General features: G+C 49.1%; 1 protein-coding gene across 1 annotated transcript; it reads right to left on the reverse strand.

Annotated features, from left to right (window-relative positions):
* Positions 1–12,079: 12,079 nt before the first annotated feature.
* LOC142574053 (uncharacterized) lies at positions 12,080–16,744 on the reverse strand. Its single transcript, XM_075683230.1, has 2 exons — positions 16,552–16,744; positions 12,080–13,592 (listed from the first exon to the last, which is right to left on the reverse strand). The coding sequence occupies exons 1-2, from the start codon at positions 16,652–16,654 to the stop codon at positions 12,388–12,390; spliced, it is 1,308 nt and encodes a 435-aa protein (XP_075539345.1). The 5' UTR covers positions 16,655–16,744; the 3' UTR covers positions 12,080–12,387.
* Positions 16,745–17,512: the final 768 nt, after the last annotated feature.

Below are 17,512 nucleotides of genomic sequence, written 5' to 3' on the forward strand. Positions count from 1 at the left end.
TTTGTGTGCTTTGGTTTTCTTTGTTTCTTCTTGATTTCATCCGCAACTTAAGATTCTCTTCTTGTTCAACTATGTACCCACCCCCTCTGTAACGCCCCAAAGGCCTTGAGGGTAAATAAATAAATAAATAAATAAATAAATAAATAAATAAAAGTCGTGGACGTCCGCGCAAACAATGATGCAGTAAGCTTTTAGCCACAATAACATTTCAAGTGAATGGGTCAAGGAAAGTAAAAAGAAACTACAAATGATGTGGGTGACAAAGCTCTGGTAATGACACTTTAGGTGTATGTGTGTGTGTGGGGGGGGGGGGCTGTTGGCTCCGGAGGAGGCTCGGGCCCCGGAGGCACCCCCCGTAGTCGGCGCCTATGAAGTAAACCACGGCGGTCCGTGGTCTTCATCGGATATCTTCATTTCACTACTCCTCGCGCGTCGTTTCTCTCTCTTCCGCTGACACTCCTTCCTGCTCGCGCGCACGCACTGAGGCATCATCACACATGAGCAAGCAAGCAAGCAAGCAAGCAAGCAAGCAAGCAAGCAAGCAAGCATGTAGTACCAGTACGCGAGTAAAAATTAAATGAAGCTATGCGGACCCTCTCAAGACATCCTCATTCCGGGTTTCTCCAGTTCGCAAAATGCGCTAGCTTGTTCTACGTTATTTATTTATTTATTTATTTATTTATTTATTAAAAGAAATTCATCGCTGCAGCTTGCGCACCGTAATAATGAGAGGCCCCTCCAGGGGATCAAAACTCCCCTTCCAGTATAACGAATCATCAAAAACTCTGGGGATGGGGCAGGCTCAGCGAGAGCCTTCTCGAGACCGCCCATCTGTGCCTGCGCGTACTACACAAGTGCACACGCTATATGTACACATTCTCTAGAAAGAGTAGAACGATTCGGAGAGAGCGAGGGAAGAACACTCGAGGCGGAGCGGAAGATCGCGGCTTACCGTGCATGCTTCTGTGGCCTGTATACCCTTCGGAGGCAGTAATCCCTGCCTACACAGGGGTTATATAGCTTCTGCTTCCGACGTAGGACCAGGGATGTAGGAACACCCATTGGGCGATGCCGCCTGGATAAGTCTAAGTCGTTACTCGCCTGCAAAATCCGGCCCCGGATAGCGCTGGGAATTGTGCGCCAGCATGAGTGCTGGGATTATATATATATATATATATATATATATATATATATATATATATATATACACGCTGTTGGCCGGAGCTACGGAATATGCAGCTGGTTCCCGTATATACAGCAAAGCCGGCCAATAAGCGCGGGAGAAGAATAGCGCGCTCTCATGCCGTTCTTTCTTTCTTTTCTTTCCGCGACAGGAAATGAATAGGACATCCCCGATTTTCAGCTACGAGAATGTCATCGTCATAGAAGGGGCCGTGATTGCCCTTATTTCCGCGTTATTACAATGTCCCATACGGCGAATATATATCTACACATAGCTCGTCGGGCACTCGTTCTGCGTCGGTCTCACTGTCCACGTGGGCGTGCAGAGACGCGTTCACATCGCTGCAGTTTCAGGACCGGCGCACTCCAAGGCTTACGGCATTGGCTGAGCACAGCGTCCGGGAGTGGATAATTAGAGGGCGTTATGCAGCGGCTAAATTTTCGTTTATTGTCCTCAAAAAAAAAAACGTTTATTGTCCGTAAGCAATAAATGTATTGTCCGTAAGACAATAAACGTAAGCTCCGTTTATTGTCCTCCAGCCATTACAGTGGAAGTTTAAAGGCAGCGAGCTGCGCGTGCCAGCTCGCGTGATTTACGACGCATGCGCGCAAGCTGAATATCGGTAAAGTGCGCTGTTACGACTTTGAGGTGGAGCTCGTCACCCGTTTCGTGACAGAGCGTTGGTAGCGAAGACTCCGAGTCAGGCGTCGGTGAGAATAACGAAAGTGACTTGATACACTATATACAGGACACACTATATACACTATATAGAGGACAAGATCGGATCGGCACGGGGGCCGAGAGCTAACAGCAAACGCGACTGTTCCCGCACGGCGACGTCCGGCGAGACTCCAACGCGTGACACATCTCCCTCCACTCGAGAGCGGCACTCGGCTCACGGTGGTTCGGTGGATCCGGTTCTCCCGGCGGCGGCGTCGGGGATTATAAAGCCCCGAGAAACGATTGTCACTCAAACGCCCCAATACACAGCCAGCACTCGACGGTCGTCCGAGAGGTCCAACCAGCGACAGCACTGGCCACCCGCTTCAAATTTGCCGCGCGCGGTGACCTCCAGGGGGAAGGAAATACGGCGCCGGGCTGTCTAGCACTTTGTTGCACGTTTGGACATGTCGCTCGCCGATGCTTCTCCTCAGGACGCCGCTGCCCGGTGGCTCAGCATCTTGACTTGTCAAGGGAGAGTAAGGGCGCTGTGCCTTTCGGCGCAGCCCCGGGTTTGTCCAAAGGGCGTTCGCAGGATAAATTCTGCATCTTGTAGATTCGGAATCCGGGCTGGTTGTACGGGCACAACAGCGCCATACAGAAGCTACGACACACGGTCACGCCGATCTTGCGTATGATGCAGAGTTACCAAAAGTAAGAGGGTGCTCAAAGAACAGGACCTGATCCGAGTAAGCACAGACACTGATTTTGATCCGCATTACGTATATACTTGTCACCATATATAAATTTCGGCAATATGGAAGGGGGGGGGGCTCTCAATTGGCTGATACAAAAGACGTATTAACAAGCGCTTTTACGCCTACCTGGTATGGCCACCTTTAGCCTCAAGGATACCGGGGTGTACAACACCCAATGCGCAGGAAATCACATAGAAGCCCATCCAGTAAGCCAGAAGGGAAGGCACGCTGGAAGACACACTGCGTCTTGCAACGTCTCGGATATATTCCGCACGGGAGACCAGCCGCGTACCGACAACAATCGCAGCACGAATATACATATATACAGTACATCGCGCACGTCTCACCGAGTTCCCAGGAAAATGCCCCGAAACTTTCACAGCCGACGTCGACAAGCCAGGGCAAAGGTACTTGCGAGGAAGTATGAAAAGCAACCCAAGCATCTTGCACGTGGACGCGGCCAGCGCGACAAGAAGCACCGCATTCGCCCACCGTGCGTATAGACAACGATCACGGGATCGAGATAAATGCCTCGTCGGTTTCCCGGGTGAGTGCTGCGGAGGCAGAGGAACTATCTATAGCGATAGCGCTATTACATTAGACCGCACTGGCACTGCGTCATACCCCTGAACTCTCCGGCGGTATGCAGAAATTATTCCCGCGGCAAAATTTCGAGCTCCGCACATAGCGTTCTGAGAGGAGCGCGCACCAAATCCAACTATGCATAGTGTGGGCTCCGGGGTGTGAGTCCTTATGCGGCAATCGGCATGGCGCAAGCCTGCGCCCGAGCATACGCGCAGCCGGAACCGCGAGAGGGTAGCGCGGAGGAGTTCCACCCCCGGGCCGATAGAGTTCAGCTATACATTCTTCACGTTACCTGCATTCTGCAACACTACCGCCTGTCACGGAGATCACTACCACTGCCGCACAAAGCTCTCAGGCGAGAGAAGGCCGTAGTATGGGGGGAAACTACAAACACATAGCCACATTTGAGTCTGTACCACGCCGTACACCCTGCTCTGTGTTCAGGTAAATTCTCACACTGAGATGAATGCGCAACGCTCTATACGGGTGCGCGGACGCACAACCGAGCTCACACCCACGCTACACGCCCCATCAATGTTAGGCAACGCTGCCCAGCTCCGATTCGACGGACCAGCTTGATCTGGTCTACCGAGCGAGAAGGGCGATTGAGGCGCTGGACTCCTGGACAGAGGGGTCCACCCGCTGCAGAGCGGAGGAGATATATGCTCGCTCATGTGCTGTTCTGCATAAAGTATTAATGCTCTAGCATAAGGAGTGTCAAAGTGGGAAAAAGTGTACGTGTGTGAAATGTGGGAAGCTGGTCACGTGATATATATATATATATATATATATATATATATATATATATATAGTAGGTAACGAGGAATTCTTCAGGCCACCTTTCAAAGGTTAAGAACTTGAGCGGTGCTACAAGGTAAACAGAACAAGTATTTAATTTCAACAGTTTCGACCGGTGGACCGATCTTCATCGGGGTTTACAAGAAAATGCTATATATATATATCATGGGGCCAGGAACAGAAGGATAGATCGGGAACTTTTCATGATGGCCTACAATCTTCTTATTGACAATTTTGATCTGATTATAATATTTGAGAAGTCAATTATTATTACAACTAATCATGCAATTAGGTGAAATAAAGAAAATAGTCGGGGCCATCCAAGCGACGGCAATTAACATTTCCTTGGTTCTGTCCAGCTACGTGGCACTCGCTTTTTTTTTTAAATTTTGGCAAAAGTTATGTGGCACACCCTGTATGTGGCGCAACCGACGACGGTCTGCTCCGGAGCACCGTCAGTTGCCCTGCTCTCCTCGAAAAAGCAGGAGGTGTGTCGAGTGAGCTCCTCAAAACACTTTGCAATAGGGTGAACGCGGTATAAATAACGGATCCGGGACCTCAAAGAGGTGCGACGCAATGTTAATGCATTTCTCTCGCATTTACCGCTAAATTGCCACTGAATATTTCTCTTGGTCTCTCCATAGGAGAAAACTGATACCCACGCGCTTGGACAATCACTTTGCGTAGCAGAACTTTCTTAGTCTCTCCAGAGTTTTATTATGAACGTGTAGGCTTTGATCATCACCATCGTACTCATCATGATCATGATTTAAAAAGAATTATTTATCGGGTTCTACGTGCCAAAACTACGATCTGATTATGAGGCACGCCGTAGTGGGGGACTTTGGAATAATTTGGACCACCTAGGGTTCTTTAACGTGCACTTGAATCAAAGTACATAGTTTACTTCCACCGCAGGATGAAGACGTCCGCGAACATACTTCATTTACCCGAGTTTAATAAACTAGGATATTCCATAGTTCATTGTATTCCGGTTTCGTGTTAGCCAAAACCATCCAATGCCTGCAAATTCGTTGCTTTCTGGCTAACTTAGTTTTAAAAGTGAAGCTTTGCGAACCTCGCCGGGCTGTCGTGACCGTGGGTGCTGTGGGATCGCTGTGGGACAAGATAAGCCCCAGAGGATGCGAACTTTTTTTAAGAGTGTAGGATGAAATTCAGCACGACAGAACTTGGAAACGACGCATATGTGATATGATATGAAGCGAAATATACAACTATCAGTTGCTATCCACTTACACAGATACTGTGCGTCGATCTTTTGATTATTTCACCTGAAGCTTTTGCCTACTGACTGCGTTTTTTGTGACTGTAGTTGCGCGAAAGCAGTGCTCGCTCCTTTTGTCGACTCACAGTCTTGCGATTTCCTCTTCAGGAACAGAGCGCGAAGGAACACAGGGACCGAAAAAGAAATGCGAGAGCGACAAATATCAGAGCTGTGCTTCGCCGTGTGAATTCGCATAAACTCGCTTAACTTACACTTTCGCTAACTTCGTTCTCAAGAACATCATCAGAAAGCGTAATAGTTGTAAGGAAAAAGTGCACGGAATAGCTAAGGGAGAAGGACAAGGGACGGGAGAACTAAACAGGTGTTGCGGCGGATGGCCGCTGTCTGTTTGCATTTCATAGTACACTCTGGTTGCCACGTTTTCTGTTCACTGAAAACTGTGTATCAATAGATCGCAGGCTCATTCAAAACCTCCCACGACAACTGTGATGATTTGGTGCAAGCGCGAACAGCTCAGCTCTTTCCTTGGTTTGACAACATAAAGAGTAATATCTTGTTCATAATTGTTGTGCGCGGGGCTTTCAGATGCAATATTGAAAGCGGTTGCACAAAGAACCGTTTGAACAAAGCGCCGTTAAGAGCCCCCGCTTACTAGTGCTGTCATTCAGCGGTTCCAGCGCGAAGCGGAGTGCCCCATTGCTGTCCAGTTGCTGGATTTCAAGACCGGCTAACCGTACACAAAATTGACTTACGTTTGTCTCGGAGGCTATGCGCGCTGGCACTTTCACTTTGTGCTGCGATTGAAAGGTAGCGCCCGAATACCGTGCATTCTAGAGTTACTGTCTCTAGTGCATTCTAAAGTCCCTCGTATATTCTGAAAGATCTTTGGCGTTTTTCGGGTTTTCCGCCGACCCTTGAATTAGCTCGGAAGAGCGTCGAACAAGGAACTTAAGCGTCTGCCAGGGGACCTGCATAATCGAGTTTCGCGTATTTGTAGGGGTTGTTAGCGTACACTAGGGAGCGCAGCTTTCTAGCGTGTTCTTAGCGTACTCGGCGCGCTCACGGCTGAAGAGCGCGTGGTGCACTTTTCTCAAACAACAAACGTTAACGTATCGTTACACTAATGCTAAAAAAATGAGTTGACATTGACCATTAATTGCGAATAAAGTACTTCATGATTACTTTCAATATTTCTCTTCAGATGAATATTTTGTCGGTTTCTTACGCATTCCCGGGAGTGAACTTGATGATGGATTTTTTTTCTTTCTGGCTAGTCCCTTTGATTTATTATTTCTTTAATTTTGTATATATCTTGGTCAATTTTTTAAAGTACCTCGTTAAGAAGAAACGTGTACATTTGTATATTTCGACCATCGAATGAGACATTCCTCGTAATATTTTAGCCCACACCTTTCATTCCACTTTGTTCGTTGATAGCGAATGCAGCGTTGGCGTATCTTTTTTTTATATCACTCGCTGTTTTCGATCCTTTCGGAGAGAGTAGACGCGGAGATGAACGAGAGCATTGGTGAAAATGCATTCTCAAAGTTTAGTCACGAAGAAAGGTTCTATTAAACTATTCAATTATGTCAATTATTTCCTCCAATTCACCAGCAATATCAAGTAATTGTATGGTGAATTCAGCAAATCGCACCGGCAGGCGCCTGGGCGCCCTGAGCCGACGAGGATTGGATGAAACGGCGCACTGTGGCGCCCCGGTGCGCAGCGGCACGATTTGCCGAATTCGCCATTAGTTAAACAGAGCCTTCGAGATTGCGGGGCCGCTCCCGATCTCGGAGGACCAGCCGCACTTGACCGCTCTTGCTTGTTTGCCGCGTGGCAGAATGAGTGAGTAAGTGAGTGAGTGAATAAACTTTATTGCAGGTCCGGCGATGACGCGAACTCGTCGCGCACCCGGCTAGTCCCACGTCGGGACCGGCAGGTCTAGCCCACCGGCCCTGTCGCGGGCACGCCGGACGGCCAGGATTTGCTTTTCAAGAGCGGGGCTACGCAGAAGCGAGTCCCATTCCTCCTTGATGAACTTGGGGTATGTCGACCCGCACTCCCAGAGCATGTGAGGTAGAGTGGAGGTCTGGCCGCAGGACGGGCAGGCGTCGTCGCGATACACGTCGGGGTAAGCCTCGTGGAGAGCGGACAGACACGGATATGTGCTGGCCCGTAGAAGCCTAAGCGAAATGGCTTGTGCCCTATTCAACTTGGGGTGAGGGGGTGGAAAGACCCTTCTGGACATGTAGAAATATTTAATAATCTCGTTGTGAGTAGCGGGAGCGTCCCTGTGACCGTAAAGAGGAGGGGAGTCAGTGCTCCTTATAGAGGAAGCGCGATCGGTGAGGTCACGCGCAGCCTCGTGAGCAGACTCATTGAGGTTCGGGGGAGCACCCTCGAACGATCCTACGTGAGCGGGAAACCAGTGAATTGAATGGTTTATGAGAGCATGTGGACTCGAGCCGCTAAGAAGACGAACAGCTTCCTTGGAGATGCAACCCTTCTGAAAAGCCCTAACTGCCGTTTTGGAATCACTATAGATTTCGGACCCACGACCGTCTAGCAGGGCGAGGGCGACTTGCTCGGCGACTCCGGGGTCTGAAGTGCGAATCGAGGCGCTATTGGAAATCTTTCCGCTCGAGTAGACCACAACGACAGCAAAGGTCTTCCCGTCACTGTACTCCGCGGCGTCGACGAAGCTTGCTCTAATGTCGTGTTGCTTGATCTGTTTGAGGATGGCTGCTGCTCTGGCCTTGCGTCTGCCCTCGTTGTGGACGGGATGGATGTTTCGGGACACAGGGGTCACTACGAACTTGTCTCGAATGCATCTAGGGATCGGGGTACTGACCATCGGGAATTCCGCAGGGTGGTAACCCAGCTCTTCGAGGATGCGTTTACCTTCCGCTGTGGTGGTCAGGCGACTGAGTTGCGCGCGTTCTTGGGCTTCGGCAATATCCTAGGCGGTGTTATGTACCCCCAGCTTCAATAGATCCTCGGTATGGGTCCTGATTGGTAGCCCAAGAGCCCTCTTGACTATTTTGCTGATAAGAACGTTGAGCTTGTCTCGCTCCGCTCTGAGCCAGTTGTGCATAGAAATCGTGTCCGTGAGGTGGTAGAGTACGAAGGCATTGATCAGCCTGAGAAGATTGTTTTCCTTCGTGCCTCGATGCCGGTTTGCGATTCTGCGAACGAGGCGGAAAGCGTTGTCCGTCTTTGCGATGATCTTGCGGAGAGCAGTTCCGTTCCCGCCGTTGAAGTCGACAAACATGCCCAGGACCCGAATAACGTCGACCCTGGGTATCAACCCCCCCGCCCCCCGCCCCTCCCCGTCACAAGTGCGAAGTCTGATGCTGTTTTCGGAGACTGGCTTCCTGGAAAATTTTTGGGTGTGCCTCCTTTCTCTTTACTGTAAAGTAGGAGCTCCGACTTGGCAGGGGAGCATCGAAGTCCGGTGGGGCGGAGATACTCCTCGATCACGTCGATAGCCTCCTGCATGGCTTCTTTGACTCTGCCCTTGCAGCCGCTGGAGCACCATATGGTGATGCCATCGGCGTAGATGGTGTGCTTGACGTCCTCAACGCGCGCCAACCTCTCGGAAAGACCAATCATACAGATGTTAAACAGTGTTGGGTAGATGACGGCGCCCTGAGGAGTGCCCCGCCCTCCGAGGGGCACATCTTCGGAGCTGAAGTCTCCAATGCGAAGCTTGGCCTTCCTGTCAGTTAGAAAAGAGCTGACGTAGCTGTGGAATCTGGAACCGAGACGCAGGTCTGAAATGGTCTTGACGATGAAGGTGTGGAGCACGTTGTCGAAAGCCTTCTCGAGGTCTAGACTGAGCAGAGCCTTGACGTCTCTGGAACGGCCATCCACAATCTGATGCTTGATAGTTTCATGGCATCCTGCGTTTTTTCTTGATTTTGTATATATGTTGGTCAATTATTTAAAGTGCCTCATTAAGAAGAAACGTGCGCATTTATATATTTCGACCATCGAATGAGACATTCCTCGTAATTCTGCGTGGCAGAAAGCGCGGCTGAATTAATTAATGACTTACAGTGACATCACCGTCCGCGCTATGCTGGTGAACCAGCATGGTGAAAAGCTGCGTCCGTTGGGGCCTCGCGCGGCTCCAACACTCCAACACAGCCGGTAGGGCAGGGGCCTCTGCTAACCTTTCCTTCCTGCATGGAAGTCAGTTACCCGCGGCAATGAATATGACACACTGACGTCATCCAAGGCGCCATGTTGGAGAACCGTCACGGTGAGAGGCTGCGTCAGTGACGTCACGCGCCGTGCGGACAGGTAATGGAAAGTGCTCATGCCCTCTGCGCTCAAAGGCGGAGACTGAATACTGACCGAGCAGTTTCGCAATGATGATAGGCACAGAAGAAACTGAAGCCGGGTAAAGTGGGTAATTAGAGGCAAGCAATAAACACGTATTTCCCCAGTAAGACAGACCTGATCGTCTAAATTTTGTTTTCCATTTTGTGCAAACCGCCAAATTCATGGCCAATCACCCTACGGTGACATGTGTCACTTGTGCAGAGGAAACAAGAACGACAACAGGAACAAGAACGGCAACATGGTCGGGATGGTCTGGCTTCATCCCCTCTGTGCAATGTCTGTTGGAAACCTGAAACCATTGACCATTTCTTCTAAACCTGCGGTCAGTTTGCAAACGAGAGGAAAAAGTACTTAGAAATTAAATTCCGACAGCTACCTAATTGTTCCTTCAAATTCACTAAATATTCTCTTCTTCGGGGTCTCTGCATTCGGCTTAAGCCACAGGAACGTCTGCAAGGTTCCTTCCGAGTACCTCTGTGACTGTCCCATGTTAACTTCCTGAAAAGTAGTTGGATTCCTCACAAGATTGCCGATCCTGCATTCGAAGTCCATTTAATACCACCAAATTTGTTGCTTAATGCAATCATACGTTCTCATAAAAAAAAGAAAAATCTGGTAGAACCAACGTTAGGTTGCTATCTCTTTAAACGATAGCTTTGTAAGCGTCCCTCGGCATGCCATGTCATATAGTTAAGAAGATTGGGCTGATTAGTCTGACATGTTCATTGAAGAACTAAGGGAGAATAAACGTATGAAGCAGACGAGGACAAGCGGTGGCCCTCTTCTTTTTTTCCACGTGTCTAGTGAGTGAGTGAATAAACTTTTATTGGGTCCAGTAAAACGGGATAAAACGTGAACCCGGCTAATCCCATGACGGGACTGACAGATCTAGCCTGCCGGCCCGATCGCGGGCGCGCTGGACAGCCAGGATTTGGTCCTCAAAGACGGGACTTCGCAGGAGCGCGTGTCATTTATTCGCGCTTAGTTTCACAGTGGACATGTTATATAGTAACACACACTCAGTATATATATATGTATGTATGTATGTGTGTGTGTGTGTGTATGATGGTATTTGTTTTTCACAATAGCTGATCTTCATTGCTTTCCATGCCTTTTCCTTCTTTTCGTTCTTCGGTCCGCCTGATTGAAGTAAAGTGAATAAACTTTATTGCAGGTCCGGCGAGGACGCGAACTCGTCGCGCACCCGGCAAGTCCCACGTCGGGACCGGCAGGTCTAGTCCACCGGCGTGCCGGACGGCCAGGATTTGCTTTTCTAGAGCGGGGCTACGCAGAAGCGAGTCCCGCTCCTCCTTGTCATCTGATAACTCGTCAATGCGGTCCTGTTGATAGATGCAGATCCAGCGTACATGTTGGAATCAGTGTGAAGCGAAGGCATGTATAATAGTTATGTCTATTCGATGCGATATAAAAACTGGTTTGGTTTGGTTTGATTTGGTTTGGTTTGGTCACTTTTATTGTGAACAATAGTGGGACATATGCTCATTCTGGAGGAATGGCTAATAAATGGGCACACACCCATTAGTACACATTGAAATTGCTATATTAAAGAAAATAACGTAGTTCAAAGAATCCAGTAAATGTAATTCTCCATTCCATTAAGGGATCGGTGAGCATTAGAGGTGCCGGTGAAGCGACATTATGTGTCCAGGTTTTATGTAGCAACTTATTTTTTGTCACGCAGAACAGAGGTGGGCATACTTGGTCAGCGTACGAGGGCTACTACGCCCGTCCGCTGGTGCTTTCATTCGGCGACCACGCAGCGATACCCAGTGTCCCCAAGTTGACAGTAAACAGCCAGAAACTGAGAAACCGCAACGAAGAGATCCCCCTTAAAAGAAATCAATCTCTCTGAAACCCTTCCTCGACTACTTAGTTTTCTGTCCCCTCCGCTTTAACCACCGGCTTCTTCGCCAAGCTCCCGTTGTGGCTAAGCGCTATGGCACAAGCAGTAGCCAAGCAAGCAAGGTTCGAGAGAAGACAATGAGGACATTTGCAGCTGGCAAGTAACAAAATTACAGATTTTTACCTTCATTTTCTGAACACATAAGCAAAGTCTGCCCGACTCTTGGCCAATCCCCGCGAGTGGGTAAGCGCCAAACTCATCAAGGACATCATTATCATCATCATCAAGTTGATTTCGGCGCACGCAGGACACAGACAGTTCCAAATCAACGAGATGGACTGTTCTCTCTCGCCGAGGCGACTGCTGCTGGCGATTATGACGACCCAATTTCGTATACCCCCGTAACATGCACTTTGCTAGTGCTAGTTTATGTACAATGCATACCATACTGAACGCGCCTTCATTGCAACTTATGTAACGGCGCGAAAAAAGCAAGGACTTGACGATAGAGACAGTGTGAAAATGGCGCTCTTTTCACTCTGTCTCTACTATACCGTCATTTCCTTGCTGTTTCGCACCGTTACATGAGTTGCAATGAACCAACTAGCCCAGCAAGAAGCCATTCTAGCGTCTTCATTATTTTTACTTTTTCAGGCATAAGTTAAGGAGTGGCTTTTTTTTATTCCAAAAAGAAAAGAAAAACCACTAGCCCTGGTCAATTTTTTCTTCGTTTACGGTGCAACTCCTCATGCTTTCAGTCCTTTTGGTGAGGCTTTTAGCGGGTACTCAAACCCACCAACCAGTTACTTAATAGAAAAGAGAAAGAAAAAAAATATATCCCGGAACTCATCGGTGATAAAAATGGCCGATAAAAAAAAAAGATGCTCACAAGAAACCGCTTTCTCTATTTTCTTCACCCCTTCTGACTCTCTCTCGCTCAATTTTATACGGTGGTCTGCTTGGGCGGCTGCATTAAAGCTGGCCGTGCCGTTCCGGGATAGTAGCTGTTGACCGTGATAGAGATGGGATCTTCCAGCAGAGATCCCGTGATGTTCAGGTCCTTGGTGTTAGGCTCGGGTTCGGGAGCGTATGCGGGTGCTTCGCAGGGCAACCTGAATATCGTCTTCTTGGTGCCCGTCGTCGCTCTCGGGTAACGACTGAGTACTCGGAGTAGGCCCATGATGGTGATCGGGAGCGCGAGCATGCTGATTGCCAGGACCGCTCCGTAGACAGCCGTCGCGTCCGGAGGTCGGCGGTCGTACGGCGAGGCAGGGAAGAGTAGATCCGCCGCCGAGCCTGCTCCGGACTCAATGCCGCCCTCGTACTTGACCTCCTGGAACTCGTAGGAAACCTCGATCTTGGGCAGAACCGGCGCGGCGACCCTGTAGCCACCCTTGCTGCTTTCTTCGGAGAAGACCGGAGGAAAATGCTGCGTGCGCGAAAACAACAGCGCCGGCGAGATGATCGCGGCGGTCAGAGCAGAGCCGTTCTTGCAGGGCTTCGACCTGTCGCCGACCGAGCGGCTCGAAGACAGCATCTTCTTCAGGATGACCTTCTTGATGACGTTGATGGCCGCTTCGGCAGCCACCCTCTGGCGGCTTTCCATTTCGTTCCTGGACTCGTGGCCCCCCAGTACGTGCAGCTCACCCCCCTTGGCGCCGAGCAACCTCGACGCAGCGGCGCTCTCCGCAGCTCTCTCGGACTCGTTTCGCGCCGAGCGCCGGCGAACTATGACGATGAGGGGATTGAGGCTCTTCTTCTTCTGGCCGACGCCGTTGTTCACGACGTACTGGGGACCCACGGCGCTGATGTTCTCGCCAGCGGGGGCGCCCTGCAACTTGAAGAGGTCGTGGAAGAAGTGATTCCGCAGCAGGGACTTGCCGAGAACCTCGCCGTTGCTCGTGGACTCCACGACGACGTACGGCGGACGTCGCGCGCGCGTTCCCTTGCGGTGCTTGCGTTCCGGGGCTCCACTGTCGGTGCGGGCACGCTTCTTCGGCCGTTTCGAGCTCACGGAGGTGTCGACGTGGACCTTGAAGGAGGAGACCTCTACTCCCTTCCGCCGCGGCTGTTCGATTCCGAAGATCTTCCAGATCGGGAAGCTCGCACCATGACCACCGAGAAGGGCTTCCAGTGCCTCGTCTGCACCTGCAAGTAGGCAAGCAGAAAAAGGGGTGACAAAGCTGCCGGAGGCTAATTGGTTCGATCGCCAAAACAGACGGGTATGGTGCGAAGCATGCCTGCTACGACGAATCAATCGTGTTCAGTCGCCGACTGCGAGGTCACGAGTTCAATACCGCGCCACATAGCGTTCACATTTATGTCCGGAACGAACGAATGTAATATTTATGAAGAACCAACCAAGCTGGCTGTCCAAGAATGCCTTTAACATGCTTTGAGATATGGTTATTTGCCGCACTATGTTGCAGTAAATGTTGTGGGTGGCGTTCCCTTAACCACCGTGCCTTATCTGTAGGCGGAAGCCAGCCACTACTTCGAGCGCCACTTCCTCAAGGACCAGTTCGTATCTCCGTGCAGCGTCGGTGATCAGAGGCGCAATGTCTAAACGACCGCGTCTGCATTTTTAGACCAGAGGCACAACGTCTCGACGACGCCAGCTGTTGCTAGGGTGGAATGCGAGAACTCTCCTTTCGGGTACCAGCGGTAGAAGGGTGGCACCAGTAACACCGTTGTCACCTTACGGTTTTTGTCGCTGTGTTAGACGGCCACTGTTTTTGGGATCGACCCACGAAAACTTTTGTCAGTCGCAAGAGAATCGCGGTTAGTTCTCAAGGAAAGCTAAACGCTTTAAAACGCCTACGTGCAGATGTTTGTGCGCCCGATAAAAGCACCGAAGGGTCAAAAGTCATACATACTTTGGGCATTTATTATGTACTTCCTCCTCATCTGTATATGTTTGTCTTTGTTACCTGTGTGCGTTCATTATCGTGTACCACGCTGGGTCTAGGTCGAGTTCTCCCTCTGATTAAAAATGGTCCTCAGCGCTACATACATACATACATACATACATACATACATACATACATACATACATACATACATACATACATACATACATACATACATACATACATACATACATACATACATACATACATACATACATACATACATACATACATAGATACATACGTACATACATACATGCATACATGCATGCACACGTAGATACTGCCTCCGATGTTCTGATTACATGATAGCTTTTTGGTACTTCTAAGCCCACAGCGCTTGTTAGTTGACCAGACTAAGTCCGCACATAAGAAGCATGTATTCTTCAGCGTGTTGCGCTTTTTACAAACTTGAAACGGTACACGGGAAGTGTGGAGCGCACCGTAACGCTACAGTAACATATTTATACATTACTAGTTGCAAAACTAAATAAGTACGTGAACAATTGCGAACCACAGTTTAGAGGTACGTGCGTAAACGTGCGCACCTCTCCTCGATTAATTTAGTCATTTTCCGTCTCGTGCTTATGTTGTACTAGTCGATACTCGGAAAATTAGATATATTTTGCGCATATTAATTACATGTTTATTTTTTACCTTAGTTGGTAAAAACGCACGTGACGTTACATATCTTTCGATTCGCCTTAATGTTACGCCCACACTGACGCACGCTCAAATTGGGTTCCATCTAAGAAAAAACTCCCGCGCCTACCCTGATAGTAAACAGGTCCCCGTTTCTCTGTAAAAATACAGAACGCCCTCCCGCCCCTCCCCTAATGTTTCAAGCGACATACACTACCGGCAGGGACCTCAAGTCGTTGATATTTGACGTTCGCTTACGAGAAGCAAGAATGCATTCCTGGTTTGTCCGCAAAAAGATAAAGATTCAAAAGTTATTCATGAAAACAGGGCTTTTATTTAAATAAAAGTACTCGATATATATCCGCAGGCACAAAAAACAAACATAGACAATTAAAAAAATATGTGCCGTAACCACCACCATGGCCATGAGTGGCACTACCTAACGCTTCCAGGGCCAGATCTAGCACACTTAAGCAAATGTCCAAGGAATTGGACGAAAGGCTAGCCGCCACAGTAGCATCGCATATGTAAGGTGTGGGTTCGGCTTCCACTAGCGGTACCGCGTACTAGAATTAGTACACTGAACCAGCGGCCAGTTATCTCTTCGTCCAGTTTCATTGCCTTTAAAAATCACCCCTAACTTTCATTTACCATTTCCTTGGCTTCATTGTCTAATTTGTTGGCAAATTCCTAGCAAGCAAGCTTTTGTACAGTCTAGAACACACGTAAGAGTGGCTGTCTGTCGGCATCTAGAGTTTCATACAATTACTGAAGGAAACTGTGGCGCTAGTGTCTACACGAACTGCAAGCAGAATAGTTCAGAAATCATGGGTACTAATGCGCTATAAATAATTAAGTAGGCGTTATTAAAAATTTCCGACGGCAGGATTCGAACACAGGACCTCTAGCACTGAGGCGCGCTATTGCAACTATTACGCCACCGAAGCACGGGCAAAAGGAACCACTGCGATTAGCAGCGATTATGCGTGACTGCAGATTCTTATCACCTTCTGAATTAAATAGTATGAATTGCTTAGAAATTTAAGTCAATTTAGGTCCAGATGAAAGCGTAATCAACGAAGCCACAAGAGCATCTGAATCCACAAGCACGAAGATCAGACAAATCCATGTACAACCCATAATTACCGCGGTGTCTGAACGAGAGCAGGGCCACAGTTCCCTCCAGTGATTGTAGGAAACTATGTCTGTCGGTTCTGAGCGCCGCAGGCAGACATTCGAGGAAGCTGTGCGTTCGCTTGCGTGGAACTGCCTGCGTAGGGCCCCCTGTAAGCAGCTACCGTTCAACCTTGGAAATAACACACCCTGTCACTGTCTACTACGCCCGAACCTGCGCCTACGGATGACGACAGATACAAAAAGAAAAAAAAAAAGGATACGGGTGCGGTGAACTAAAATCGGGATCCTCGGTTCCTATTTTCCTCGTCGAGCCGAGTTTAATGTTTTTCGGAAGTGGTCGACTACGGCGCTTAAAAAGGACCCTCACAATATATAACTGCTTTGCTGTCCTACCGCAGCGAATGTCCGAATGCACTGACCGTGAGCAGAGTGCGCGCCGACTTCGTTGCCGGCCCCGCCGACGAAGGCCGCCGCAGTGAGAACGAGGAGGAAGCGAAAAAGCGGCACGCCGAGCGACGGCATCTTCGCGAGTCGTGCGATCCGTGCCTCAGCTGGACGATCTTCGGCGGGGACGACCCGGCCAACGAGAGCGAGCGAGTCGCTCCGAACGCAGCCGCGAGCGCCGATCGCGCAGCGAAGACGAAGACGAGAACGAGCCAGCGACAAGAATGTCTCTCTGCTTACTAAGTTGTCTTGGATTTTACTCGCTTTGATTTTTTTGCTCGAAATTACGGATTTCTAAATTTATTCGCTAAGCGCGTGTGTAAAATCTGCCCGACTTTTGGCCAATCCCCGGTAGTCGGTATGTGCCAGACTTTAAGGTCGTCGTCGTCGTCGTCGTCGTCGTCATTGTCGTCATCACAATCATCAACAACAAAAAGGCTGGGCTCTGCGAAGCTCGCCGGAGAAGAAGAATACGCCGAAGAAGAAGACTATTTCGCTTACTTTAGGCGGCGAGCACCGAATGAAGACAGAGTCAGCACCAACAATGAAGACCGCGGGCTAAACGTGAATTGAGCTGCGAACTCTGCTTTTGACTCGTTGCCATAATAACATTATTTAGATTCAAGCTCCGAATGGATTACTGAGATATTCGTGGCCGTCGCTACGTATATACTTTAAATGGGTTTATACTCATTTAAAGGAACAACTTGTTTCGAAAGGATAAAAGGACGTCGACAGGTACGCTCGATGATGATGATGGTGATGATGATGATCATGATGATGATGGTGATGATGACCTTATACTATGACTCGCACCTACACTGGTGGATTGGCCAAGAATTGTGTGATTGAACTGTTACTTTATGTTTGAAGTATTGTATATTAGACAAAAAAAGATTGAAAAGTGTACACTAGCCGCAACTGGCGTCAAAGACG

The sequence above is a fragment of the Dermacentor variabilis genome, chromosome 3 (assembly GCF_050947875.1).
Source record: "Dermacentor variabilis isolate Ectoservices chromosome 3, ASM5094787v1, whole genome shotgun sequence".
NCBI lineage: Eukaryota > Metazoa > Arthropoda > Arachnida > Ixodida > Ixodidae > Dermacentor > Dermacentor variabilis.

What these genes read in the sequence shown, in the direction of transcription:
- LOC142574053 (XM_075683230.1), bottom strand. Translation starts at nt 16,654, where the DNA reads ATGCCGTCGCTCGGCGTGCCGCTTTTTCGCTTCCTCCTCGTTCTCACT. An exon ending in CGGCGCGCACTCTGCTCACG is followed by an intron (nt 13,593 to 16,551) that starts GTCAGTGCATTC and finishes GCCTACTTGCAG; the next exon opens with GTGCAGACGAGGCACTGGAA.